A 27,906-nucleotide genomic window follows, 5' to 3' on the forward strand; every position below is an offset into this window, starting at 1 on the left:
CACTGTATGTATGGTGGTCAGAATCTGCATAGACCAACAGAAGTTCAAAGTTCAGTATGCTGATTGACATTTACAATGTTCATTCTATTGCAAGTTGTTATCTCTAGTTATCTAGGTGCTTTCTTTGGTAATTAGATTTTGGCCCTAATAAACTCATAAAACCAACTGGCGAATGTTTTTTTTCACTCCAGCTCAGCAGGTGGCGGTGTGTACTATTTTGTACAGGAAATCCACGCGCCTAGCAGTAGAGGAAACTCTCAACCCAAAGAAATCATTGTGTGACGTGGCTAGTCGCACAATTCCTTGCAAGACAAAGAATAAAATCAAGAATATTATGACTTTTCGGATACAATTGCTAGGTTTGTAACGTCAATAGTTTGTAGCCTTTATTTAAACAATGTAACTTATTTCGTAGACTTTTATCTGTCACCTTTCTAGAAGAAATTATAGCAATATTGGATTAAAAACAAGCTAGTAAACTAACTAAAATAAAGTGCAATGTCTAGCGGTTAGAGTGGAACTGACCGCGTTTTAACTACTTTAAGTCAGTTAAAAACACTTTTTTTTTTATTTACAATGATGGTCTAGGAACAGATTTTTAACTTGTCAGCTCGGGGATTCGATCTAGCAACCTTTCGGTTACTGGCCCAATGCTCTAACCACTAGGCTACCTGCCGCACCGATATGAAACAGATATGAAACAAACAGACAGACAATCATAATATCAGTCAAAAATATACATTTCCCAGTTTATGCTTCAAAACTAACTTTATACGAGGTTTTAAAAATAGGTTATATTTGACTCAAAATTCCATGACGTACAGTAAGGCATTTTTGGTAGAATAGATGGATGCAGTTCAATGCATGATTATTATAATTCACCAATACATTTCTTGGTAGTCCATCATATATTGCTAGCAGGTTGTAAATCACAGCTGGCCTGGTACATTGTTTTTTTGCCTCCACCTATTCGGGATGCACTGTTTCAGTTTCAATGACTAAATTTTTTAAACAAAAATGGGCGACTGTAACTAAGGCAGGGAATGTCAATACAATGAAACTGGAAAGGGCAATAATCACAAGTCAGTCTTAACGTAGCTAATAGGTTAGCGAAGACGTCAAACACAATGCCCACAGGCCGAATAGGACACACAAGTGAGTATAAATGAGTCAACAGTTGAGTCATCTACTTTATGAAATTAGCCTGATGCGCTTGTATTAACTTCCATTGCACTGTCACGTTTACAGCGCACAGTGGAGGGAACGTGTACAGACAGATGCCACAGTCCTAGCTAGGCGACTAAAATGTTTCAGTATGGCTTTGGTTTCTAAACCTTGACAATGGATAACCAAACAACTAAACCTGCAACAAAACACCATGCAAAGGAGAACCATGTAGGCCTATTACAGAAACATTTCAACAGTATCCTAGGCTGGCTACTCAACTACAATACATTTTGAGTGCACCATACAGCAGTGCTACATTCAACCACACCGGTGATCCATGCATTGCAACAACAAAAAATTAAACATGTTTTAAGTTTAAATGTTACAACAACCTATAGCTACGTTCTTGTTTGGAGTGAAATAGTTTTTCATTGGGGTATATTACGCACACCAGCGAAGGCCGTAGACATGTTATTTATCTCGTTTTTTAAATATGTTAAAATTCTATATACAGCATTTGTTTTGTATTAAACAATGGCCAGTTTGTGTCGCAGATGCACGTCTTTTTTAAAATAAAAACAAATAGGCTATGTCTGGCACGCGAATTCGTTTTTTTTTCTCAATATGGTCCTTTCGCTGATTGAGTTTGACACCCCTAGGCTAGCGTATCTATTTATGTATCTATTTATTTATTTATTTAGCAAGCTGAAAACAAGGAGCCTAACATTAGCTAGCTAACTGCTGGGAGGATGTCTTGTCATTGGAGGAGTGGGTGAGTAACCGACTTTTCCCCATGTATCTTTTTTCGGTGGCTACAGATAAAGATGCAGGTGTCATTTGGTTAGCTGGCAAGAAACGTGAATCGCTTTGCTAGATAGCTAGCTATGTTGAATTTGAATCATATTGACGTCACCAGACCCGGGCAAGCCCCGAATGATTTTGGCTCAGCCCCGTGTCTTTTGCCCACAATTGCAAATGCACTGATATTATTCTGCATCTACATAAAGAGACAGAGGAGCGTACAGTAGAACAGAGAGTGAGAAAACACAGGTATCGTGGTTAGTGATAAGTTAAGACAGTTAAATGTTCATCAGGTTTAAGATTGAGTGAACTGCTATTATCATTCAGGAACATAAATTATCCCATATTTTACCTTTAGCTCAATTCAGGTAAACATTATATAACAGTTCTCCAGTTCTTCATATTGCTTCTCTCTTTCGCTCTCTGTGTTTGTGTTCAGAATACTCCATTGTGCAACTGTACTGATACTATTCATTCTCTGTAATAATATAGTGGATTCAGGAAAAGCAGAATTTCAGACAGCATGGAAAAGAGAGGAGCGAGAGAGAGAACACAGGACAGTGAAGACCCACACAAGACAAACATGTATCATAGTCCTTTCAAGCCATAGGAAGTACCTCAAAAGATGCCACTTCTGCCATGTCCTGTGTGTATAAACTGTTAGACCCTGGTATGTTCCCATCACTGAAAGCAATCATACAGGTTGCGCTGACCAACCCAGTTAGCAGCTGTGAGAGTTCTTTCAGTGCGTTAAGATGTCTACATACCTGGTTTAGGAGCACAATGACCCAAGATAGAATGCATCACCAGGCTGTCTTGACATTTGACATAGATATAGTTAACACGCTTGGAAAAGAGTGAAATCATAGACAGGTTTGCACAGCTGACAAATAGGTGATATAGATTGATGCTACCCTCAACAGGAAAGTAGCTTTCTTTCACTGTTGTAACGCAAGACACACACAAAGAGTTGGGATTTTTTTTACCTACAGTATCATTTTGTTTAATTTCTAATCTGCATGGATGGACTAACATCCTATTACTGTGTAATATAACTCACAAACATTGTGAATATTAAGTTGGCAAAAGGATTGTATGCTGGTATGTACATTTGTGTAAAATTGTGAAGCGTTGGCACTGCAGTAAAACCCACACATTTTCTCATGTTCCTCAGAGGAAGGGTGGGGTTGGAGGGGGTATATTTGTTTTTTTTGTAATTAAATAGGTAGAAATAATTGACCTTGGAATCTGATTTATTACCACAAATACTATAAAATTATGATTTTAAAGCGTGTTTGGTGCATGAGTTTGTACATATTATTTGCAAAAGTTGTCTGTCCCTCCACTCTACAGTTATAATATAAGCTTACTGCTAATGTGAGTTTACTCAGTTCCAACATAATCCTAAAAATGGCAGCCTAAAATCCCAATCCTGCTATATTGCACATAAACAGAACATTATTTTATGCAAAACATTAATTTGTGGTCTAGGCGGCCACCCTTTGGATTATTTTGAAACTGCAGAGTGTGCACATCATGACAAACATTATTTAGCAGTATTGTGACCAACAACAACATTTATTTTTTTTGCCAATCAAATATTGTACATGCTTTATGAAAACATTGGAACAAAATAATGATAAAGAAATATTTTTCCAACCATATTTCTTCATGGAAAATGACCATCTAGTTATGCACTACATTTTCATAAATACTGTTCAGTTGGTATGCAATTTCCTAACACCATATTCCACTGACCACAATCCGTTGAATTAATATTAAGAAGTGTTGATTATTTGGCGTCAGGAGAGCACAGTGCATGGAAGCAGGAAGAAAGCAGTGAGATATGAAACCGAGTCAAAGCCAATTTTTAATCCGAAAATGTGGTTGGAGGCTCCCTTACGAAAAAAGATTGCAGTCAGAATTCAGTATAACTGCAAATACTGCATCCAAAATAACACTTTTTTTCACTGCAGTACTTTTGCAGTGCAACTGCAGTTACAGTGAAGTATAACTGCAATTCAACTGTAGTACTTTGCAGTTATTCTGCAATTACTGCGTCCACAATATCACAGTCAACAACTACTTTTATTGCAGATTCAAAACTGCCATCTTTTTTTGTAATGGCTCTGGATGGAGGGTGTGACGCAATTGCGAAGCCTCGCAGAGGCCAAATTGCACTCCATACCGCATCGCTGTGCGCCTCCAAACTGTTGTAACAATGCGGAGGGCTCCATATAGCTCCGTATTGACATGATTGATTGACTGTAGGTGGGGGCGGGAGGTCCTGTATAAACACAAACTCACTTCCTTGACAACGGGACAAGCAGGTTACTATTCCCCATCGGTTATCAGTGGAATTTTGACGGCCAACTAGCTGAAAAAGTTTGAGAGGGTTTATCTAATGTTCCCTCATTAGATGTTTAGCTAATCTCGCTCTGCTAGCGTTAGTTGTTAATCTTGTTGTTGATGTGCATGGGCAACTGAGGGAAAGAGCCTTCCTTTTAATGGTTGTTTGGACTGTGATGTTCCCAAATGTAAGAGGACTCCCGTGGCATTTACACTGAACAAAAATATAATTTCTAAGATTATACTGAATTATAGTTCATATCAGGAAATCAGTCAACTGAAATAAATACATTAGGCCCTAATCTATTGATTTCACATGACTGGGAATATGAATAGGCATCTGTTCGCCACTTATACCTTAAAAATAAAGGTAAAGGCGTGGATCAGAAAACCAGTCAGAATCTGGTGACCACCATTTGCCTCATGTAGCACTAGATCTCCTTGGCATAGAGTTGATCAGGCTTTTAATTGTGGCCTGTGGAATGTTTTCCCACTCCTCTTCATGGAATGTTGTCCCACTCCTCTTTAATGGCTGTGCGAAGTTTCTGGATATTGGCGGGAATTGGAACATGCTATCGTACTGGTCGATCCAGAGCATCCCAAACATTGTCAATGGGTGACATGTCTGGTGAGTATGCAGGCTAGGCAGGAATTGGGATATTTTCAGATTCCAGGAATTGTGTACAGATCCTTGCGACTATCATGCTGAAACATGAGGTGATGGGGGCAGATGAATGGCACGGCAATGGGCCTGAGGATCTTGTCACTGTATCTTTGTGCATTCAAATTGCCATCTGCCCAGTACAGTTGAAACCGGGATTCATTCATGAAGATCACACTTCTCCAGCGTGCCAGTGGCCATCGAAGGTGAGCATTTTCGCACTGAAGTCAGTTATGACGCCGAACTGCGGTCAGGTCAAGACCCTGGTGAAGACAACGAGCACGCAGATGAGCTTCGCTGAGACGGTTTCTGACAGTTTGTGCAGAAATTATTCGGTTGTGCAAACCCACAGTTTCATCAGCTGTCAGGGTGGCTGGGCTCAGACGATCCCACAGGTGAAGAAGCCGGATATGGAGGTCCTGGGCTGGCGTGTCTGTAGTTGTGAGGCCGGTTTGACATGCTGGCAAATTCTCTAAAACGATGTTGAAGGCGGCATATGGTAGACAAATGAACATTACATTTTCTGGCAACAGCTTGACATTCCTGCAGGCAGCATACCAATTGCTCGTTCCTCAAAACTTGAGACATCTGTGGCATTGAGTTGTGTGACAAAACTGCAAATGTAAGAGTGGCCTTTTATTGTTCCTAGCACAAGGTGCACCTGTGTAATGATCATGCAGTTTAATCAACTTCTTGATATGTCACTTTTGTCAGGTTGATTAATTTTCTTGGCAAAGGACATATGCTCACTAACAGGGATGTAAACAAATGTGTGCACAGCATTTGAGAGAAATAAGCTTTTTTTGTTGTTGCGAGAAATAAGCTTTGAACATTTCTGGGATCTTTTATTTCAGGTCATGAAACATGGGACCAACACTTTACGTGTTGCATTTATATTTTTGCTCATTATACATATTTTAAAAAATTGTTCAGGTATATTTTGTGACTTTTGGCCAACGTGTTCTAATGCTCTAAAGTCGCGCTGTTGCTACTGCCTGTAAACACACAGTCCAGTTCAAAGTGAATGATGGCAGGCCCGTGTGGCAAATTGCTTTTTTGCATATAGGCCAATTGTAGCCACGCTCAAGGTCCTAAACGATATCATAACCGCCATCGATAAAAGACAATACTGTTAAGCCGTCTTCATCGACCTGGCCAAGGCTTTCGACTATGTCAATCACCAAATTCTTATCGGCAGACTCAACAGCCTTGGTTTGTCAAATGACTGCCTCGCCTGGTTCACCAACTACTTCTCAGATAGAGTTCAGTGTGTCAAATCGGAGGGCCTGTTGTCCGGACCTCTGGCAGTCTCTATGGGGGTTCAATTCTCGGGCCGACTCTTTTCTCTGTATACATCAATGATGTCGCTCTTGCTGTTGGTGATTCTCTGATCCACCTCTACGCAGACGACACCATTCTGTATACTTCTGGCCCTTCTTTGGACACTGTGTTAACAAACCTCCAGATGAGCTTCAATGCCATACAACTCTCCTTCCGTGGCCTCCAACTGCTCTTAAATGCAAGTAAAACTAATGCATGCTCTTCAACCGATCGCCGCCTGCCCGTTTAGCATCACTACTCTGGACGGTTCTGACTTAGAATATGTGGACAACTACAAATACCTAGGTGTCTGGTGAGACTGTAAGCTCTCCTTCCAGACTCACATTAAACATTTCCAATCCAAAATTAAATCTAGAATCGGCTTCCTATTTCACAACAAAGCATCCTTCACTCATGCTGCCAAACATACCCTCATAAAACTGACTATCCTACTGATCCTTGACTTCGGCGATATCATTTACAAAATAGCCTCCAACACTCTATTCAGCAACTTGGATGTAGTCTATCACATTGCCATCCGTTTTGTCACCAAAGCCCCATATACTACGTACCACTGCGACCTGTATGCTCTCGTTGGCTGGCCCTCGCCTCATATTCGTCGCCAAACCCACTGTCTCCAGGTCATCTATAAGTCTTTGCTAGGTAAAGCCCCGTCTTATCTCAGCTCACTGGTCACCATAGCAGCACCCACCCGTAGCACGCGCTCCAGCAGGTATATTTCACTGGTCATCCCCAAAGCCAACTCCTCTGGCCACCTTTCCTTCCAGTTCTCTGCTGCCAATGACTGGAACGAATTGCAAAAATCACTGAAGCTGGAGTCTTATATCTCCCTCACTAACTTTAAGCATCATCAGTTGTAGGAGCAGCTCACAGATCACTGCACCTGTACATAGCCCATCTGTAAATAGCCCACCCAACTATCTCATTCCCATATTGTTATTTATTTTTTGCTCCTTTGCACCTCAGTATCTCTACTTGCACATTCATATTCTGCACATCTATCACTCCAGTGTTTAATTGCTAAATTGTAATTATTTCATCACTATGGCCTATTTATTGCCTTAGCTCCCTAATCTTACTACATTTGCACACCTGTATATCGACTTTTCTATTGTGTTATTGACTGTACGTTTGTTTATCCTATGTGTAATTCTGTGTTTGTGTCGCACAGCTTTGCTTTGTCTTGGCCAGGTCGCAGTTGTAAATGGGAACTTGTTCTCAACTGGCCGACCTGGTTAAATAAAGGTGAAATAAAAAATAAATAAAAAAAAAGCTCTGATTGGCTATGCCGCACCGGTCTGCGTGGACTCCGGTCCTGGACAGGACAGATGTTTTTTATTTTATTCGGTTTTATTTACTGCAGTGTCTATTAATTGTCCAAACGCACGGCTGCTTTCCCACTCTATTTTGCTATAGAAGTTTCAGAAATGCCTTACTATAGTAATTACCAAACATTCTATGAATTTATGAGAACGTGAAAATTACCACATCTAAGTGCTCGCTTGTCAGAAAATGTCATTTTTTTTTTACAAGTAATATTCCTCCAGGGAGTGTATAATTACTTCCACTTGAATGTGTTTTATGTAACACTTCCTACCTTGTCATCTTACGTTTGGCTCAGACAACTGTTATCTTAGTTTCTGAGTATCAGTCCCTAATCTGTCATTTAGCTAATCTAGTTTGCTAGGTAGACTAAATCTGCAAGAAAAGCCTATGCCTTGTCAGTATGGCACGAGACCTCTACCTCCAGCTTAATGATTGGATAGAATGTCCTTTTTAAGCCTGTTTTTAGTTGCCATTATACATTGCACATGAAGTTCTTATTTTATTTTCATCAAATAACAACAGGTATGTCTTAATATGTCGGACAGCGAAGCCCCCAGTGACCCTGCTGGGAGTTCTGAGTTCGCAGAGCCATTCGCAGAGAAAGAGGCCCCACTGCGGAAACCCATGCCTGTGACACTAACAGACAGTGCTCAACAGACACCAGACAGCTCTCCACAGATACCAACAGGAGACAGCACCACTGATAACTCCACAGATGTCGCCCCAACCAGGAAGGAAAGGAAGACCAGGAAAAGACCAGAGCCAAAACCTCCAGTTGAAGTCCAGGAGACCCAGGAGGAGAAACCCAAAGTAGAAGAAGAGCCAGTCAAAGTAAGACATGATGTGATACAGCTGGGTGAAAGATTCAATAAGCTTAACTTCTACCCTTAAAAGACCAATCAGCAGTTGAAACAATAACAAAGTGTGCTCCCGCCACTGTTTTGGTAAAAAGCTGAGGGATGGGTCTGGAGAAACTTTTACTCTCAAATTCATAGCCAGAGCTATGGATGCAAGGACTGACCATCCATGATCTCTAAATTATAGTTTTAACCATGTTTTGAGGCTATATAGTGTTTGTTAATATTTACTTTGATTATAAACATTTGAGTAAAACAAGTTAATATTTTTGGTTCTGATGGGGTGACAGTGCAACTAAGCTCATGATGCATTTATAAGTTGTATTCTTCAAGAATTAGTGGGTACATATAATTCATTTAGACTACCGTTCAAAAGTGTGGGGTCACTTAGAAATGTCCTTGTTTTTGAAAGAAATGCACATTTTTTGTCCATTAAAATAACATCAAATTGATCAGAAATACAGTGTAGACATTGTTAATGTTGTACATGACTATTGTAGCTGGAAACGGCTGATTTTTAATTGATATCTACATAGGCGTACAGAGGCCCATTATCAGCAACCATCACTCCTGTGTTCCAATGGCACGTTGTGTTAGCTAATCCAAGTTTATCATTTTAAAAGGCTAATTGATCATTTGTGGGTTCAATTACAGGCTCAAAATGGCTAGAAACAAAGTGACCCCAAACTTTTGAATGGTAGTGTATATCTAAAAAAAAACTGATGTAGCAACTGCTGATTGTCCCTTTTAAGGTCTGGATGTGGTTTAGGTTTTATTTTAGCCATATAGGCTACAAACGGTAGACTCCGGTACAAACATTTTCTTTCTCCATCTCTCGCTCTCCTCCAGGCACCCAGTGAGTTGACAGTAGCCCGGGGAGGATGGGGCTACTGGGGGAGCTGGGGAAAGTCCCTCATGTCAACGGCCTCAGCCACTGTGGCCACTGTAGGTGAGGAAATCCAAAAAATGGATGTATATATTTTAATGTCAGAGTTTTTGGTTTGTCTCTGTCTTAGTAATAGTCAGTTTGTATTATCATTATGGTGTCATGTTAAACAATATGTCTGCTCTTTCAGTCAGCATGGGTAAACTTTTAAAGATCTAAAAATAAATGTATTCCTTTCTTTTCATTCTGAGGCCAAGGGATCACCCAGGCTATTGAGAAGGCAGAGACTTCACTGGGAATCCCCAGCTCCACAGAGCTGTCTGCACCAATTAGAGAGGAGGACAAACAAGGAGGTAATGATAGCACACGCTGGTCATCAACATTATCAACACGAGTCATCACTCTGGATTTAGCATCAGCCGTGATAAGCCTTAGTATATTTAGGATGCGTTTGTTGTGGAGATGTAGAGTGCTTCACTGTTGTAACTATGCACATTAGGTTGATGTCTGACATGTATATTACTTCTAGGTGAACCCAGTAATGAGACTGATAAAGGGGAAGGAGATGGAGCATCAGCCATGGGAAGCGCCATGGGAATGTTCTCATCCCTCAGCAGTGTTGTTCAAAGCACTGTAAGAAACAATACTTCTCTGCTTTTTTGACGATTACCATCATAATATGTTGTTTACGGGCAAAAGTGACTTGGTTACTGACTTAAATATCTATATTCCAGGGGAAAACAGTCCTAACAGGGAGTTTGGATGCCTTGGAGTTCATAGGCAAGAAGACCATGGATGTCATAGCAGAGGGAGATCCAGGTTTCAAGAAAACAAAGGGTCTGATGATCAAGACTAACACTCTTTCTCAGGTGAATGGATGTTAGAGAAGCCACCTCCAGTGTTGTGCTTACACTGTATTTGCGTTTGAAAGCTTTCTGACCAAGATTGAATAAGGTTTTTGCTTTGGCTGAAGGTCTTACGGGAGGCCAAGGAGCGTGAGGAGCATCAAACAGCCGAGGAGGTTTCCTCCGACACGGAAAAGAAGGCCCATTACGGAATGCTGTTCGATGAATTCCAGGGCCTAGCCCACTTGGAAGCTCTGGAGATTCTCTCCAGGGAGAGTGAGTCAAAGGTAATACTGAGCAAGTTCCACATTTTGTACCTCGTACAAAGAAACAAGTAAACAGCCTCTCAAAACATTATTGATCGCACACAGCACACAGCCTTCCGTTGAAATTAATACAACATCTTGTTAGCTGTATTTTTGCTCACTTGTAAATGGAGAACCTACAGCCATTGTAACCTCTTGAAATATAAAAACAGGTCCATGGCACTTTAAAATTCTCCTGGCTCCTTTTAGTACAGGGGTTAGCAAAAGGCGGCCGGCAGGCAAGGGATTTTCTTTGGGGGGGTTGATAAAAAAAAGACTGTAAAATCACCAGGAATTCAGCTAAAAATGAGTTTAATTTAGGAAACCTGTTCCCAAGTATTCCCACAAATAAAGTAAAAATATACATATGTGATCATGTCTCATTGTGTCTCAAGGTATGAAATTATTGTTATTTTTAAATACAATCTCTTTTTGGGCCTAGTTGTAGGCAATTTTCAGTGTACCAATTATTATATTACTTTCCGGCCCCCCGACCATTCGGGCCGACAAAAATCATCCCCGCGGGCTGAATCTAGTTGCCTACCCGTTTTAGTAGATCTTATCTACGACTGAATCAGTTGTGTGTTGTGTGGTGTAGGTGAAGTCTGTTCTAACCACTCTGTCTGGAGAGGAGCTGGCCCAACTCAAAGAGGACCTGAAGCTCATCAAGGAACCCTTCTCTCTGGTAGAGTTTGACGACGAGGAGGTGGAAGAAAAGAAAGGTAGCCTACCGTCACAGAACAGTCACATAAAGTCTACTATCAAAATGTTACATTTACAGTCTTTTAGTACTCAAACAGTGACAATCTTAGCATGTAAATCTTGCTGGGGCAAACTCAACCAATTTTTTTAGATGCATGCTAACAAAGCCACTACACAACATTAAACAATACATTAAACAGCACAATAACAGTGACAAACAGTGCCCACAAACTGTTAGGGCCTACATAAAGCTGTCACAACAGCAGAGCTTTCCTTTCAGCACCATAGAGTGAATCCGTACCACCGCTACACCTGGCTGTCAGTGGAGCCTAGTCTGGCGGGAAAACAGTTCCATCATCCTCATTTACTGCCTTTTTAAAAACCATAGCTGATATGGCTGACTTGCTTAAATAAATATGGTTTCCACTGACTCTTTGTGGATTTGTGTAACTCAATAAGAGCCGCATTCTCCTTCAATAATAACAAATTCGTTTTTACTTTTGAACCATACACAAACATTATAAAATGTATGTTCAGTAAATTCATAATGTTTGTTCTTCTGTCATTAACACTTAGCTCTAAGTATAAGCAAGTGCAAGCAAACGAGGTAGGCTTTACCGACTGTCACGACTTCCACCGAAGGTGGTTCCTCTCCTTGTTCGGGCGGTGCTCGGCGGTCGGCGTTGCCGGCCTACTAGCCATCACCGATCCATTTTTCCTTTTCTGTTGGTTTTGTCTTTGATTCATTCACACCTGGTTTTCTTTTGCTTTAATTTCTGTGTGTATATTTACCCCTGTTTCCCCGCTTAGGTTTGTGCGGGGTTATTTTCATGTTGCTCAGGGAGGGTTTTTCCTCAGTTTATTCACGGGTGTTAAGTATAGTAGGAGTGTTGTTTTCCTCCTTCCGTGAATAACTGTGTGTTCCATTGTCTCGGGCGTTTATGGACTTGTACCTGTACCGTTTTGGGACTTGCCTATTAAAGACGCTACATTGACTCTCTGCTCTCCTGCGCTTGACTCCTTAGCTACCTTCAGTACGATTACGCAACACCGACGCACAGACAGCGCATTGCGCAAACAAAACAACCCTCGCAATATCAACTGGAATTACATGGGTCTATTACTGAACTTTTTGTTGAAAATAAATATACACTGCTCAAAAAAATAAAGGGAACACTTAAACAACACAATGTAACTCCAAGTCAATCACACTTCTGTGAAATCAAACTGTCCACTTAGGAAGCAACACTGATTGACAATAAATGTCACATGCTGTTGTGCAAATGGAATAGACAACAGGTGGAAATTATAGGCAATTAGCAAGACACCCCCAATAAAGGAGTGGTTCTGCAGGTGGGGAACACAGACCACTTCTCAGTTCCTATTCTTCCTGGCTGATGTTTTGGTCACTTTTGAATGCTGGCGGTGCTTTCACTCTAGTGGTAGCATGAGACGGAGTCTACAACCCACACAAGTGGCTCAGGTAGTGCAGCTCATCCAGGATGGCACATCAATGCGAGCTGTGGCAAGAAGGTTTGCTGTGTCTGTCAGCGTAGTGTCCAGAGCATGGATGCGCTACCAGGAGACAGGCCAGTACATCAGGAGACGTGGAGGAGGCCGTAGGAGGGCAACAACCAAGCAGCAGGACCGCTACCTCCGCCTTTGTGCAAAGAGGAGCAGGAGAAGCACTGCCAGAGCCCTGCAAAATGACCTCCAGCAGGCCACAAATGTGCATGTGTCTGCTCAAACGGTCAGAAACAGACTCCATGAGGGTGGTATGAGGGCCCGACGTCCACAGGTGGGGGTTGTGCTTACAGCCCAACACCGTGCAGGACGTTTGGCATTTGCCAGAGAACACCAAGATTGGCAAATTCGCCACTGGCGCCCTGTGCTCTTTACAGATGAAAGCAGGTTCACACTGAGCACGTGACAGACGTGACAGAGTCTGGAGATGCCGTGGAGAACGTTCTGCTGCCTGCAACATCCTCCAGCATGACCGGTTTGGCGGTGGGTCAGTCATGGTGTGGGGTGGCATTTCTTTGGGGGGCCGACAGCCCTCCATGTGCTCGCCAGAGGTAGCCTGACTGCCATTAGGTACCGAGATGAGATCTTCAGACCCCTTGTGAGACCATATGCTGGTGCGGTTGGCCCTGGGTTCCTCCTAATGCAAGACAATGCTAGACCTCATGTGGCTGGAGTGTGTCAGCAGTTCCTGCAAGAGGAAGGCATTGATGCTATGGACTGGCCCGCCCGTTCCCCAGACCTGAATCCAATTGAGCACATCTGGGACATCATGTCTCGCTCCATCCACCAACGCCACGTTGCACCACAGACTGTCCAGGAGTTGGCGGATGCTTTAGTCCAGGTCTGGGAGGAGATCCCTCAGGAGACCACCGCCACCTCATCAGGAGCATGCCCAGGCATTGTAGGGAGGTCATACAGGCACGTGGAGGCCACACACACTACTGAGCCTCATTTTGACTTGTTTTAAGGACATTACATCAAAGTTAGATCAGCCTGTAGTGTGGTTTTCCACTTTAATTTTGAGTGTGACTCCAAATCCAGACCTCCATGGGTTGATAAATTGGATTTCCATTGATTATTTTTGTGTGATTTTGTTGTCAGCACATTCAACTATGTGAAGAAAAAAGTATTTAATAAGATTATTTCTTTCATTCAGATCTAGGATGTGTTGTTTAAGTGTTCCCTTTATTTTTTTGAGCAGTATATATTTGAATGGGAAGAAACTGTCACTGGCAAACATGATTACAGACCACAACATAACTGCATAATTTCAACATTGCCGAAAATTATGAATAAGATACTAATGAGATATACCTATATAAGCAATATAACAGTTGAGATGTACAAACTATGGCATATGGGAACGATGAGCTGATAAGAGGCAAGCCATAATTTCGATAAAGACATTAATGAGCGAGCGAGCTGTCCTTCTTCTGGGCAAATTTTGTCATCAAAGTCTGGCATTCTCTGGATTTATGGTGCTTTCAAGTCAACTGGGAACTCGGGGGGAAAAAACTAGAACGAATCATGACGCCAGTGATCTTTAGGTCGGAGCTCTAGAAAGGGGACCGAGTGCCCGACTTGGAATTCCAAGTAGGATGACCATTCTAAATGTATTTTTATCAGTCGGAGCTTGTTTCTTTCAAAGTTCCCAGTTGTCTTGAACGCTCGGGAGTCTGAAATTTCCAAGTTCCCAGTTGTTTTGAACGCGGCAGAGGTTATGCTGGATTGAGAGCATAGCCAATGTATTCAACCCTTTCTGGGATATGGTGTTGCGCGTGAATATTTATCCTTTTAAGCTCGGAAAGAGACCCTTTCAGACAGTTGTTTTAAATCCTTAAACCCAGACTTGGACCACACACTCTCTCCACCAAATAGCAGGGAGGGGAAACAAAATAGTGATTGCTTTGCAACGCTTGCAGTTAGCCACTGATTTCTTCAAAACTACTCATTGTTGAATTTGCGATTTCCGACTTGTTGTGTAATGTTTATGGCCGATAAGCACCGATACGGTTTATCTATAATTTCTCTTCACATTACATAAATTGAAAAGGATTTGTCAGTAGATTGTCTACATGATTCATGATGACTGCTTGTTGAGCTAGCTAGCTTGCTTGTCTAGCTAGCTAGCTTGCTTGTCTAGCTAGCTAGCTTGCTTGCTAGCTAAGATTTTGAAGGTATGATGTTGACATGATCAGTCCAATCAAAGCTATGGTAGATATAATGTGATTTGAAGTCATTTTATCTGTGGCCAATGACCTTGAGCCTTCTTGGACGGGAACCTCTATTGTAAATCTATGGCAGCACCCAAGGGGGCTTGAACTGCCAAGCTCTCCCTGTAGATTCTGCAGTGTCCCCATGAGTGAGTGCAACTAGAGAACATTGCAACTAGAGAACATTACCAATGCCTACGCTCTGTGCTTTCGCTGGCTGCCCCTCCACCACTGAAAGCACTGAGTTAGTCTGAAACACCTGCTTTTGGAGCTGCCTTACTCAAGAAAGAGAGTATGTGGCTTTATTAACTCAATTATTATAGTTGTTTACATTGTTTGCAAACTGATATGTAAAACGAATGAATGCCAAAATAGCATGCAAAACAGGCAATATACAGTACCAGTCAAAAGTTTGGACACACCTACTCATTCCAGGGTTTTTCTTTATTTTGACTATTTTCTACATTGTAGAATAATAGTGAAGACATCAAAACTATGAAATAACACATATGGAATAATGTAGTAACCAAAAAAGTGTTAAACAAATCAAAATATATGTTATATTTGAGATTCTTCAAAGTAGCCACCCTTTGCCTTGGTGACAGCTTTGCACACTCTTGGCATTCTCTCAACCAGCTTCATGAGGTAGTCACCTGGAATGCATTTCAATTAACAGGTGAGCCTTGTTAAAAGTTAATTTGTGGAATTTATTTCCTTCTTAAAACCTGTTACGGCTAGACGTTCCGCTAAATTATTAGAAATATTTAACTTTCATAAAATCACAAGTGCAATACACCAAAATAAAGCTTAACTTCTTGTTAATCCAGCCACCATGTCAGATTTCAAAAAGGCTTTACAGTGAAAGCAAACCATGCGATTATCTGAGGACAGCATCCCACCATACAAACACATGAAAATCATATTTCAACCAAGCAGGTGCGACACGAAAGTCAGAAATAACGATATAATTCATGCCTTACCTTTGAAGATCTTCTTCTGTTGGCACTCCAATATGTCCCAGAAACATCACAAATGGTCCTTTTGTTTGATAAACTCCTTTTTTATATCCCCAAAATGTCAATTTATTTGGCGCGTTTGATTCAGAAAAACACCGGTTCCAACTCATTATTTTAACAGTTTTAGAAACTTTAGAGTGTTTTCTATCCAAATCTACCAATTATATGCATATCCTAGCTTCTGGGCCTGAGTAGCAGGCAGTTTACTTTGGGCACGCTTTTTATCCGGATGTGAAAACACCGCCCCCTATCCCAAAGAGATTCCCACGGGGGACCAGTACGGAAGAAAAACATTTATGAAATGTATGCATTCACTACTGTAAGTCGCTCTGGATAAGAGCGTCTGCTAAATGACTAAAATGTAAATGTAAAATGTTTTAATGCGTTTGAGCCAATCAGTTGTGTTGTGACAAGGTAGGGGTGGTATACAGGAGATAGCCCTATTTAGTAAAAAGACTAAGTCCAAATTATGGAAAGAACAGCTCAAATTAGCAAAGAGAAACTACAGTCCATCATTACTTTAAGACAGGAAGGTCAGTCAATCCAGAACATTTCAAGAACTTTGAAAGTTTCTTCAAGTGCAGTCGCAAAAACCATCAAGTACTATGATGAAACTGGCTTTCATGAGGACGGCCACAGGAAAGGAAGACCCAGAGTTACCTCTGCTGCAGAGGACAAGTTCATTAGATTGCAGCCCAAATAAATGCTTCACAGTTTAGAAAATAGTAAAAATAAAGAAAAACCCTTGAATGAGTAGATGTGTCCAAACTTTTGACTGGTACTGTATATATTTTGCTAAACAGGTAGGGCTCAAAACAGGTGGGTCTCTGCCTGCCCTACCTGCCCAGAATGATGGGTCGCCACTGTACTCACAACAGAAACAAAATACTTTTGTTCTATGATTTTTTTTTCTTTTCTGTGGGTGATAATTCAGCTGAAAACCATCAGAATTGTTATCTTGTTTTGGGGAAAGATGGCAGTATGTTTTTGTGATAAATACAATGAGCAAAAGCAATACATGTTGTTTATTCGTATTTCTTTTCAGATGAAGATGGCGCTGAGTTTCTGAGGGAATTAACAGAGGCCCTTGATGGACTACACATATCCACAACAGCTGACAAACTTGGCAAGGTTGGCACAATACATTTCTGTTCTGATTGAATTTCAAGCCAGTGATCTTACGGTCTCATGCTAGCGGTACAATAATATAGCAGTGTTTGTTGCCATCTTCTGGAGAGTTTTGGCAGGGCTGCGTTTTGAAAGGACTGAGCACTACTCGACTTTGCTTTTCGGCATGGTAGATCACTAATCTCTAACCTATTTTCTCTCTGCAAACACTCATCAGGTGAGTAAGAATGCATGTGACCAGATTGCCCAAATGACCAAACCCATAAAGGAAGAAGAAAGGAATGAAGAGGAAGTGGCAAAAACATATACTGTTGAGGTATGCAAAATTATTATCTGACATCGTGACTATTGGAATGGAGCTTCTTTCTGTTGTAACTACTGATGTGAGTGTTGTTGATTCCTCTCAGAATGTCCACTCGTCGGCCATCAAAAGCCTGGCTGAGCTAACAGCCAGATCCATAGAGCAGTTCCACAAAGTGGCCGAGATGATCCTGCTCTGTACCAGCCAGAAGGTCACCACTTTGGAGCAGGCCAAAATCCTCTCGCAGTAAGTTCCTACACACCATCAGCCATCTCCAGAGTGTTATATTACTAGTCATAGATATAGCTCTGGTTCACACATCCCTAACCTTCAGACATAACGTGTGTGTATTGTTGTCATATTCCAGTATGTGATTGTGCTCTAACTCAAAATTTTGTTCTCCCTTTACAGAATAACAATTGTTTTGTGTAAAGAGATATCACTACTTTCCAAGAAGTTCACCTCCTGTTTAACTACAATAGGGGTAAGATAGTGATTCTATACAAACTATATCACAAAGTATATTTAGACTGTCACTAAGCTTACACTCTTGGAAGCCACATTCACAGAACTCAGCTTCAGATGTTAGTATTCATGGTCTTGCACAACAACTTTTCATCATGGAACTTAATTGTACTGCCTCACTATGAAAATGTATAAACTGTCTTTTGAGTTTCACAAATAAACAAAACAGATAGGGCGATGTTTATATGACCCTCTTATGCATACGCTTTTTATGCCGGCATGCCGGGGACGAGTGGTAGTTGTGGTGTGCAGATGTGGGTAGGCGTCTATTTTAATAGCGTATTTTGAGTTTAATTAGGCCTATGGTACGGGTCTGTGCAGCCATGGCTGCGCCATCCAAATGAAATCAATAATTTGTTATTTTGTTGATTAAACAGACAAGACAAACCTAACCGATTACAGTCAACACACATACACTGAGTATAAAAAACATTAATAACACCTGCTCTTTCCATTACATTGACTGATCAGGTGAAGGCTATGATTCCTTATTGATGTCACTTGTTAAATCCACTTCAGTCCGTGTAGATAGGGGGGCCTTGAGACACTTGAGACGGGGATTGTGTATGTGTGCCATTCAGAGGGTGAATGGGAAAGACAAAATATTTAAGTGCCTTTGAACAGTAGTAGGTGCCAGGCGCAACGGTTTGTGTCAAGAACTGCAACGCTGCTGGGTTTTTCACCCTCAACAGTTTCCTGTGTGTATCAAGAATGGTCCACCAACCAAAGGACATCCAGCCAACTTGTGGGAAGCATTGGAGTCAACATGGGCCAGCCTCCCTGTGGAATGCTTTTGACACCTTGTAGAGCGTATGCCCCAACGAATTGAGGCTGTTCTTAGGGCAAAAGGGGGAGGGGGGGACAACTCAATATTAGGAAGGTGTTCTGAATGTTTGGTATACTCAGTGTATACTATAGTAAGAATATAACAGAATAAAATACAAAATGATATCTTTCCCTTACAACTTGTCACAGAAAATGTTTCTGATCAGTGATAGATTCATTTTTTATTTTACCTTTATTTAACTAGGCAAGTCAGTTAAGAACAAATTCTTATTTTCAATGATAGCCTAGGAACAGTGGGCTAAATGCCTTGTTCAGGGGCAGAATGGCAGATTGAATGGGGATTCAATCTTGCAACCTTTCGGTTACTAGTCCAACGCTCTAACCACTAGGCTACCTGCCGCCCCAAGATGAGCAAGCTAATAGATAGATGAGCTATACCGCCTCCAAATAGCCTGTACAGATGGAAATTCAGTGAAATAAAATCACATTGATTGATTATCAGACAACATTTTTACATTTTAGTAATTTAGTATACAGTCTTATTCAGAGCAATTTTCAGGAGCAATTAGGGATGAGAAGTCAGTGAGGTCACAGGTTTTTGGTTGGGAGTAGGCCTAGGCTACTAAGTGACTGCTAGCAAAATAATCCACTTGTTAAACTACATAACATGGCAACATTTTCTAATAAATGAGCCAACTAGACAAGATGATCATGAGCAGCACTCACAGCAATTTAGCTAACATTTCCCCAGCCTAATTGTAGCTTAACCAATATCCAAACGGTGATTCAGTGAAAACAAAAATCTTACACTGATAAATGTATCAAGATGAGTCGCTTGTCTCAAAGCAGTGCGATGTCACTGTCCCAATCAATCAAAATCATGTTGAAATGAACGGGGTCTCAGATAATTACATATTATTCACACTCCATTTAGTATGATATGGTATGTATTCATTTGTGTATGTCATCACCCATTTTGTATGATATATTACGAATTACAATGTGTATTATATGTTACAAATTTTACCTAGGTGGCTTGGTGGCTAACATTAGCTAGCTGGCTAACGTTAGCTAGGCTGAGGGTTAGGGTTAAGGTTAGGATTAAGTTTAGGAGTTAGGTTAAAGGGTTAAGGGGAGGGTTAGCTAACCTGCTAAGTAGTTGCAAAGTAGCTTAAAGTAGTATGTAGTTGAAAAGTTGTTAATTAGCTAAAATGCTAAAGTTGTCCGTGATGAGATTTGAACTTACAACCTTTGGGTTGCAAGACGTTCACATTATACTCACACCCATCCACCCTGACCACCACCATACTTTTGTTTTTTCCTTAAGTAGCCTTCTTTCTAATGTAACCATATCAAATGTAACATCAATCAAATGTATTTATAAAGCCCTGTTTACATCAATCGATGTCACAAAGTGCAATACAGAAACCCAGCCTAAAACCCCAAACAGCAAGCAATGCAGATGTAGAAGCAAGGTGGCTAGGAAAAACTCCCTAGAAAGGCAGGAACCTAGGAAGAAACCTAGAAAGGAATCAGGCTCCGAGGGGTGGCCAGTCCTCTTCTGGCTGTGCATATCATACTAATCTGGATATCATAGATTTACATTTACTATGTTACGTCTAGTCTATGAGACCAGTATGCCACACACAGGAGGCTATTGTTTCAAATGTATTACGATGATTAGATGACTTTGGGAGTTTCAGTAAGCAACAGTTTGATACATGCCTTCAATTGCATTAGCCTACTTTATTCCAATATTTTCGTCATTCAGTGATATTTATTCCCACGGTATTTCTTAGTGGTGGGCTATGCGAAGAGATGGGCCAAGTGACATGCCTTGCAAAGTTTAGAACTGTCAGGAGGACGGTAACAGGGCACTGACTAGCAACCATCAAGATTTTAAGAGCATAGTGCGTACCAATGCCACCTCAGCTGTTTCAGGCCTATCAGAGTACTCATATAATCTAACAATAAAATGCTTATATTAAATATTTGGATTGAAAATGTACGAATTACCCTACCTCTGTATGTCTATATCTGTATAGCAGATGTAGTAGCGATCTGACATAAAGAAATGCATGTTGGTGTTGTAGCATGTCACCAGCATATCTCTATCTCTCTGGGGTTAGGCCATAACTTCACTTCCTTTTATATATATATATATATATATATATATATATATATATATATATATATAATATATATATATATATATATATATATATTATATATATATATATATATGTTTGGAGACACCTACTCATTCAAGGGTTTTTCTTTATTTTGTACTATTTTCTACATTGTATAATAATAGTGAAGACATCAAAAATATGAAGTAATACATATGGAATCATGTAGTCAACAAAAAAAGTTTGAAGAATCTCAAAGTAGCCACCCTTTGCCTTGATGACAGCTTAACACTATTGGAATTCTCTCAACCAGCTTCACCTGGAATACTTTTCCAACAGTCTTGAAGGAGTTCTCACATATGCTGAGCACTTACTCTTATTTTCATTCATTCTGCGGTCCAACTCATCCCAAACCATCTCAATTTGGTTGAGGTCGGGTGATTGTGGAGGCCAGGTCATCTGATGCAGCACTCCATCACTCTCCTTCTTGGTCAAATAGCCCTTACACAGCCTGGAGGTGTGTGTTGGGTCATTGTCCTGTTGAAAAACAATTGATAGTCCCACTAAGCGCAAACCAGATGGGATGGCGTATCGCTGCAGAATGCTGTGGTAGCCATGCTGGTTAAGTGTGCCTTGAATTCTAAATAAACCACAGACTGTGTCACCAGCAAAGCACCATCACACCTCCTCCTCCATGCTTCACGGTTGGAACCACACACGCGGAGATCATCCATTACCTGCTCTGCGTCTCACAAAGAAAAGCTGGTTGGAACCAAAAATGTCAAATTTGGACTCATCAGACCAAAGGACTTATTTCCACCGGTCTAATGTCCATTGCTCGTGTTTCTTGGCCCAAGCAAGTCTCTTCTTATTATTGGTGTCCTTCAGTAGTGGTTTCTTTGCATAAATTCGACCATGAAGGCCTGATTCACACGGTCTACCCTGAACAGTTGATGTTGAGATGAGTCTGTTACGTTAACTCTTTGAAGCATTTATTTGGGCTGAAATCTGAGGCTGGTAACTCTAATGAACTTATCCTCTGCAGCAGAGGTAACTCTGGGTCTTCTTTTCCTGTGGTGGTCCCCATGAGAGACAGATTCATCATAACACTTGATTTGTTTTTGCGACTGCACTTTAAGAAACTTTCAAAGTTCTTGAGATTTTCCAAATTGACTGACCTTCATGTCTTGAAGTAATGATGGACTGTCGTTTCTCTTTGCTTATTTGAGCTGTTCTTACCATAAAATGGACTTGGTCTTTTACCAAATATGGATATCTCCTGTATACCACCCCTGCCTTGTCACAACACAACTGATTGGCTCAAACGCATTAAGAAGGAAAGAAATTCCACACTTTTAACAAGGCACACCTATTAATTGAAATGCATTCCAGGTGACTACCTCATGAAGCTGGTTGAGAGAATGCCAAGAGTGTGCAAAGCTGTCATCTAGGCACAATGTGTCTACTTTGAAGAATCTCAAATATAAATATATTTTGATTTGTTTAACACCTTTTTTTGGTTACTACATGATTCCATATGTGTTATTTCATAGTTTTGATGTCTTAATTATTCTACAATGTAGAAAATTGTCAAAATAAAGAAAAACCCTGGAATGAGTAGGTGTGTCCAAACTTTTGACTGGTATTGTATGTATTTATGTAAGAAAAATAAGGACCACAATGGAAATAAGTCCCAGACTTTATTGTCCAAACAATATTTTTGTATATATGTACTATTTTAACTGACAAATAAGTCAATCAATGAATCAATCCAAACTGTGCAGCGGCCAATTGATGAAAGGAAAGAGACATCTGTTACAAAACACCAAAAGGTTTAATGACATTCTGAGATGTCTTCAATACTGGGTAAGCCTGCTGGGTAGAGAGGGATGCATTTTCTCTTTGTTGAGATTGACATAGTCTATTTATTTTGGTGTTGAAAACGCAAACGATGATTTTGAAGTGCCCAAAGTATGTATGCTTCGTTTATTGGTTGTGTAGTGCATTGGCACAGAAACCTGTTTGTGGAAAATAAGTTTGAAATATTTTATACAATGCATTTGGAAAGTTTTCAGACCCCTTGACTTTTTTCACATTTTGTTACGTTACATTCTTATTCTAAAATTGATTAAATCGTTTTTTCCCCTCATCAATCTACAGACAATACTCCATAATGACAAAGCAAAAACAGATTTTTCAAAATGTTTGATAATTTATTTAAAAAAAATAACATCACATTTACATAAGTGTTCAGACCCTTTACTCAGTACTTTGTTGAAGCACCTTTGGCAGCAATTACAGCCTCGAGTCTTCTTGGGTATGACGCTATAAGCTTGTCACACCTGTATTTGGAGAGTTTCTCCCATTCTTCTCTGCAGGTCCTCTCAAGCTCTGTCAGGTTGGATGGGGAGCGTCATTTTCAGGTCTCTCCAGAGATATTTGATTAGGTTCAAGTCCGGTCTCTGGCTGGGCCACGCAAGGACATTCAGAGACTTGTCCCGAAGCCACTCCTGCGTTGTCTTGGCTTAGTTTTTAGGGTCGTTGTTCTGTTCAAAGGTGAACCTTCGCCCCCCAGTCTGAGGTCTTGAGCTCTCTGGAGCAGGTTTTCATCAAGGATCTCTCTGTACTTTACTCCGTTCATCTTTGCCTCGATCCTGACTAATCTCCCTGTCCCTGCTGCAGAAAAACATCCCCACAGCATGATGCTGTCACCACCATGCTTCACCGTAGGGATGGTGCCAGGTTTCCTCCAGACGTGACGCTTGGCATTCAGGCCAAAGAGTCTTTAGGTGCCTTTTGGCAAACTCCAAGCAGGCGTCATGTGCCTCTTACTGAGGAGTGGCTTCTGTCTGGCCCCTCTACCATAAAGGCCTGGCGGTGGAGTGCAGCAGAGATGGTTGTCCTTCTGAAAGGTTCTCCCATCTCCACAGAGTAACTTTAGAGCTCTGTCAGAGTGACCATTGGGTTCTTGGTCACCTCCCTGACCAAGGCCCTTCTCCCTTAATTGCTCAGTTTGGCCGGTTGGCCAGCTTTAGGAAGACACTTGGTTGTTCCAAACTTCTTCTATTTAAGATTGATGGAGGCCACTGTGTTCTTGGGGACTTTCAATGCTGCAGACATTTTTTGTACCCTTCCCCAGATCTGTACCTCGACACAATCCTGTCTCGGAACCCTACGGCCAATTCCTTCGACCTCATGCCTTGGTTTTTGCTCTGGCATGCACTCTCAACTGTGGGACCTAATATTGACACGTCTGTGCCTTTCCAAATCATGTCCAATCAATTGACAGGTGGACTCCAATCAAGTTGTAGAAACATCTCAAGGATGCTCAATGGAAAGAGGATGCAGCTGAGATCAATTTTGAGTCTCATAGCAAAGGGTCTGAATACTTATGTACAATTTTTTTTTAATACATTTTAGAATAAGGCTGTAACGTAACAAAATGTGTAAAAAGTCAAGGGGTCTGAATACTTTCTGAAGGCACTGTATAATTATAAGTGGCATAAAGAAATCAGATTTCCCCCTAGCTGATCATTGTCTGCACCAGGCTCTGATTGTAGTGTAATGAAACAGGCAGGGAGAGTGAGCTCGTTTGTGATGGTTGACGAACCCTCATCCTTCTGGCCCGTAGCCCTGCGTGGCATTGACTGCATGCTGAAGAGTCTTAGTCGATATTCATGTCTATAAACACAGGTTCTATGCAGTTATTGTTATTTGTGGCCGTAAACATTATTTTGAGATAATTCTATGAGGGGGGAGGGTCATGTGAAAATATTTGTAAATTTGGGAAGGGGAGTGCAATTTTGTTTTTTATGACACCTTGAGTTGGACTAGCCACTACCTCCCAGCACTTTTCGATCTATCTCTAACTAGCGTTAATGCAATGAATAGAAGTCTATGGTAACTGCTAGCAAGCTAGTAGTTTTTTTATGTTCTATTAATATCTGTAAATCAACCAATAAAATCAAGCAACACTTGGCCATGATTACAGACACCTGTGTGTGTTTTTTCAAAGTATATAAATTACTGAACCACAGTGTTTGTCATTATACACTGATGAAGAAAGCTTGTCTGTCAAAGTTAATTATAAAATGATTGCATCCGAGCTCTCCTTTTCTTTTTCATGCATGCTAGTAGATACCATAGACTTTCAGTCATTGTGCTAACACTAGTTAGCATTGGCTCGCAAAACTACCTCTAACTTCCTTCATACTGGATGCAGAGACATAAAAATGGTTTCCGTGAGTGAGTTCAGCTGACTCTGGGGACATAAATAAAGGGCTATATTGCCAAAATCCCTAAGTATCCCTTTAATAGGTTTTTAAGATTCCTAGTTCATTGACTACTAATACCAAAACCTTTTGTTTTGCAGTCAAATGAAAAGGGAGATGTCCTCAATCCACTCATAACGGGAGTATTTTTGGAGGTTTGTATCGAATTAATTATCGTACATTGCTGCATATCACATCCTCTTCATTCTGTCTGAAAGCTGAATCATAACAATGTGTGTTTGTGTGTGTGAAAGATTTACAAATGTGGTGCATCGTTTATGTACAGTTGAAGTCTGAAGTTTACATACACCTTAACCAAATACATTTAAACCCAGTTTTTCACAATTCCTGACATTTAATCCTAGTAAAAATTCCTTGTCTTAGGTCAGTTAGGATCACCACTTTATTTTAAGAATGTGAAATGTCAGAATAATAATAGAGAGAATGATTGATTTATTTCAGCTTTTATTTCTTTCATCACATTCCCAGTGGGTCAGAAGTTTACATACACTCAATTAGCATTTGGCAGCATTGCCTTTAAAATTGTTTAACTTGGGTCAAACGTTTTGGGTAGCCTTCCACAAGCTTCCCACAATAAGTTGGGTGAATTTTGGCCCATTCCTCCTGACAGAGCTGGTGTAACTGAGTCAGGTTTGTAGGCCTCCTTGCTCGCACATGCTTTTTCAGTTCTGCACACACATTTTCTATAGGATAGAGGTCAGGGCCACTCCAATACCTTGACTTTGTTGTCCTTAAGCCATTTTGCCACCACTTTGGAAGCATGCTTGGGGTCATTGTCCATTTGGAAGACCCATTTGCGACCAAGCTTTAACTTCCTGACTGATGTCTTGAGATGTTGCTTCAATATATCCACATAATTTTCCTACCTCATGATGCATCTATTTTGTGAAGTGCACTAGTTCCTCCTGCAGCAAATCACCCCCACAACATGATGCTGCCACCCCCGTGCTTCACGGTTGGGATGGTGTCCTTCGGCTTGCAAGCCTCCACCTTTTTCCTCCAAAGATAACGATGGTCATTATGGCCAAACAGTTCTATTTTTGTTTCATCAGACCAGAGGACATTTCTCCAAAAAGTATGATCTTTGTCCCCATGTGCGGTTGCAAACCATAGTCTGGCTTTTTATGCCGGTTTTGGAGCAGTGGCTTCTTCCTTGCTGAGCGGCCTTTCAGGTTATGTCGATATAGGACTCGTTTTACTGTGGATATAGATACTTTTGTACCTGTTTCCTCCAGCATCTTCACAAGGTCCTTTGCTGTTGTTCTGGTATTGATTTGCACTTTTCGCACCAAAGTACATTCATCTCTAGGAGACAGACCGCGTCTCCTTCCTGAGCGGTATGACGGCTGCGTGGTCCCATGGTGTTTATACTTGCGTTCTATTGTTTGTACAGATGAATGTTGTACCTTCAGGCATTTGGAAATTGCTCCCAAGGATGAACCAGACAATTTTTTTTCTGAGGTCTTGGCTGATTTCATTTGATTTTCCCATGATGCCAAGCAAAGAGGCACTGAGTTTGAAGGTAGGCCTTGAAATATATCTACAGGTACACCTCCAATTGACTCAAATTATGTCAATTGGCCTTTCAGAAACTTCTAAAGCCATGACATCATTTTCAGGAATTTTCCAAGCTGTTTAAAGGCACAGTCAATTTAGTGTATGTTAACTTCTGACCCACTGGAATTGTGATACAGTGAATTATAAGTGAAATAATCTGTCTGTAATTAATTGTTGGAAAAATTACTTGTGTCATGCACAAAGTAGATGTCCTAACCAAAACTATAGTTTGTTAACAAGAAATGTGTGGAGTGGTTGAAAAACTAGTTTTAATGACTCCAACCTAAGTGTATATAAACTTCCGACTTCAAATGTATCCATGTACTTTATGTATTTCGTCTTCTTTAGGCTTCAAACAGTGCATCGTACATCCAGGATTCCTTCCAGCTCCTCATGCCTGTATTAGAGGTGTCCCACATTCAAAGTAGTGCTGACTCTAACCAACAGTGACCACATCTCTCTGACAGCTGTGCGAACAAGGGACCCTGACAAAAAGCATTGACATAAAATTGCGGTTTTAAAAATACTTCCTCAGCTTTATTTTATATTTATTTCGAAGCCTATCTAAAGTGCCATGCCTCAGAAGAAATGTACCTTTGACAAACAGTGTTTACTCGTCATGGAGTATTGTAGTGCTGTTGTTGTATAGCACAGTAGATATACCAATGTACAGTATTTGAGGAGTCTAGAGCTGACATGTTTGAATGACATTGATGTCTGCATTTCTCATACAAATTCTGAATATAGACTTTTCCATGTCTCTGTTTCACAATTACCATGATTCAATGCATTATTCATAACACCAGGACTTCAGGATAACCTCAAGTACTTCAGGTGTCTGTATTGCAAATGAATGTGATATCGCTTTGGCACACATGCCTCCCTGTTTATCTTCAGGTGTAATTGTATAACCAGAATATTAGTAATTGAATGATGACCACTATGTAATTGTATCTTAGTAGGAAAAGTGATTGTGGTCATCTGTGTCTTGGAACTGTATCAGGTTTTCCTTGGACTTTTGGAGCTATTTTACGGTCAGGTATTTTACGCTTTTCAAATAAAGATAATGTCTTAAACAACATCCTATTAAAAGCTTTGCATCGATTATTGTGGCATACCAAGGTCCATCCAGTTGAAGATTTGAGGAAATGTGACACAATTTATAAAGTATTTCATTTGTAAAAACTTTTACAAA

The 27,906-nt window shown here is 40.7% G+C and overlaps 1 protein-coding gene across 4 annotated transcripts; it reads left to right on the plus strand.

The window, feature by feature from the left end:
• Positions 1 to 249: 249 nt before the first annotated feature.
• On the plus strand, positions 250 to 27,792 carry LOC106603491 (protein FAM114A2). 4 transcript variants are annotated; one of them, XM_082974611.1, is made up of 15 exons: positions 256 to 359; positions 1,869 to 1,939; positions 8,168 to 8,476; positions 9,352 to 9,451; positions 9,640 to 9,741; positions 9,918 to 10,021; positions 10,123 to 10,257; positions 10,362 to 10,520; positions 11,137 to 11,260; positions 17,039 to 17,124; positions 17,339 to 17,437; positions 17,529 to 17,668; positions 17,834 to 17,906; positions 25,235 to 25,288; positions 27,060 to 27,792. In XM_082974611.1, exons 3-15 carry the CDS (start codon positions 8,180 to 8,182, stop codon positions 27,159 to 27,161), a joined length of 1,575 nt encoding a protein of 524 aa, XP_082830737.1. In that variant the 5' UTR covers positions 256 to 359; positions 1,869 to 1,939; positions 8,168 to 8,179; the 3' UTR covers positions 27,162 to 27,792. The 4 variants fall into 4 exon arrangements, with proteins under 4 accessions (XP_014052733.1, XP_082830737.1, XP_014052734.1 ...); XM_014197258.2 differs by lacking the exon at positions 1,869 to 1,939 and having other exon boundaries at positions 250 to 359; XM_014197259.3 differs by lacking the exon at positions 1,869 to 1,939 and having other exon boundaries at positions 8,191 to 8,476.
• Positions 27,793 to 27,906: the final 114 nt, after the last annotated feature.

The sequence above is a fragment of the Salmo salar genome, chromosome 04 (assembly GCF_965601325.2).
Source record: "Salmo salar chromosome 04, fSalSal1, whole genome shotgun sequence".
Lineage (NCBI taxonomy): Eukaryota > Metazoa > Chordata > Actinopteri > Salmoniformes > Salmonidae > Salmo > Salmo salar.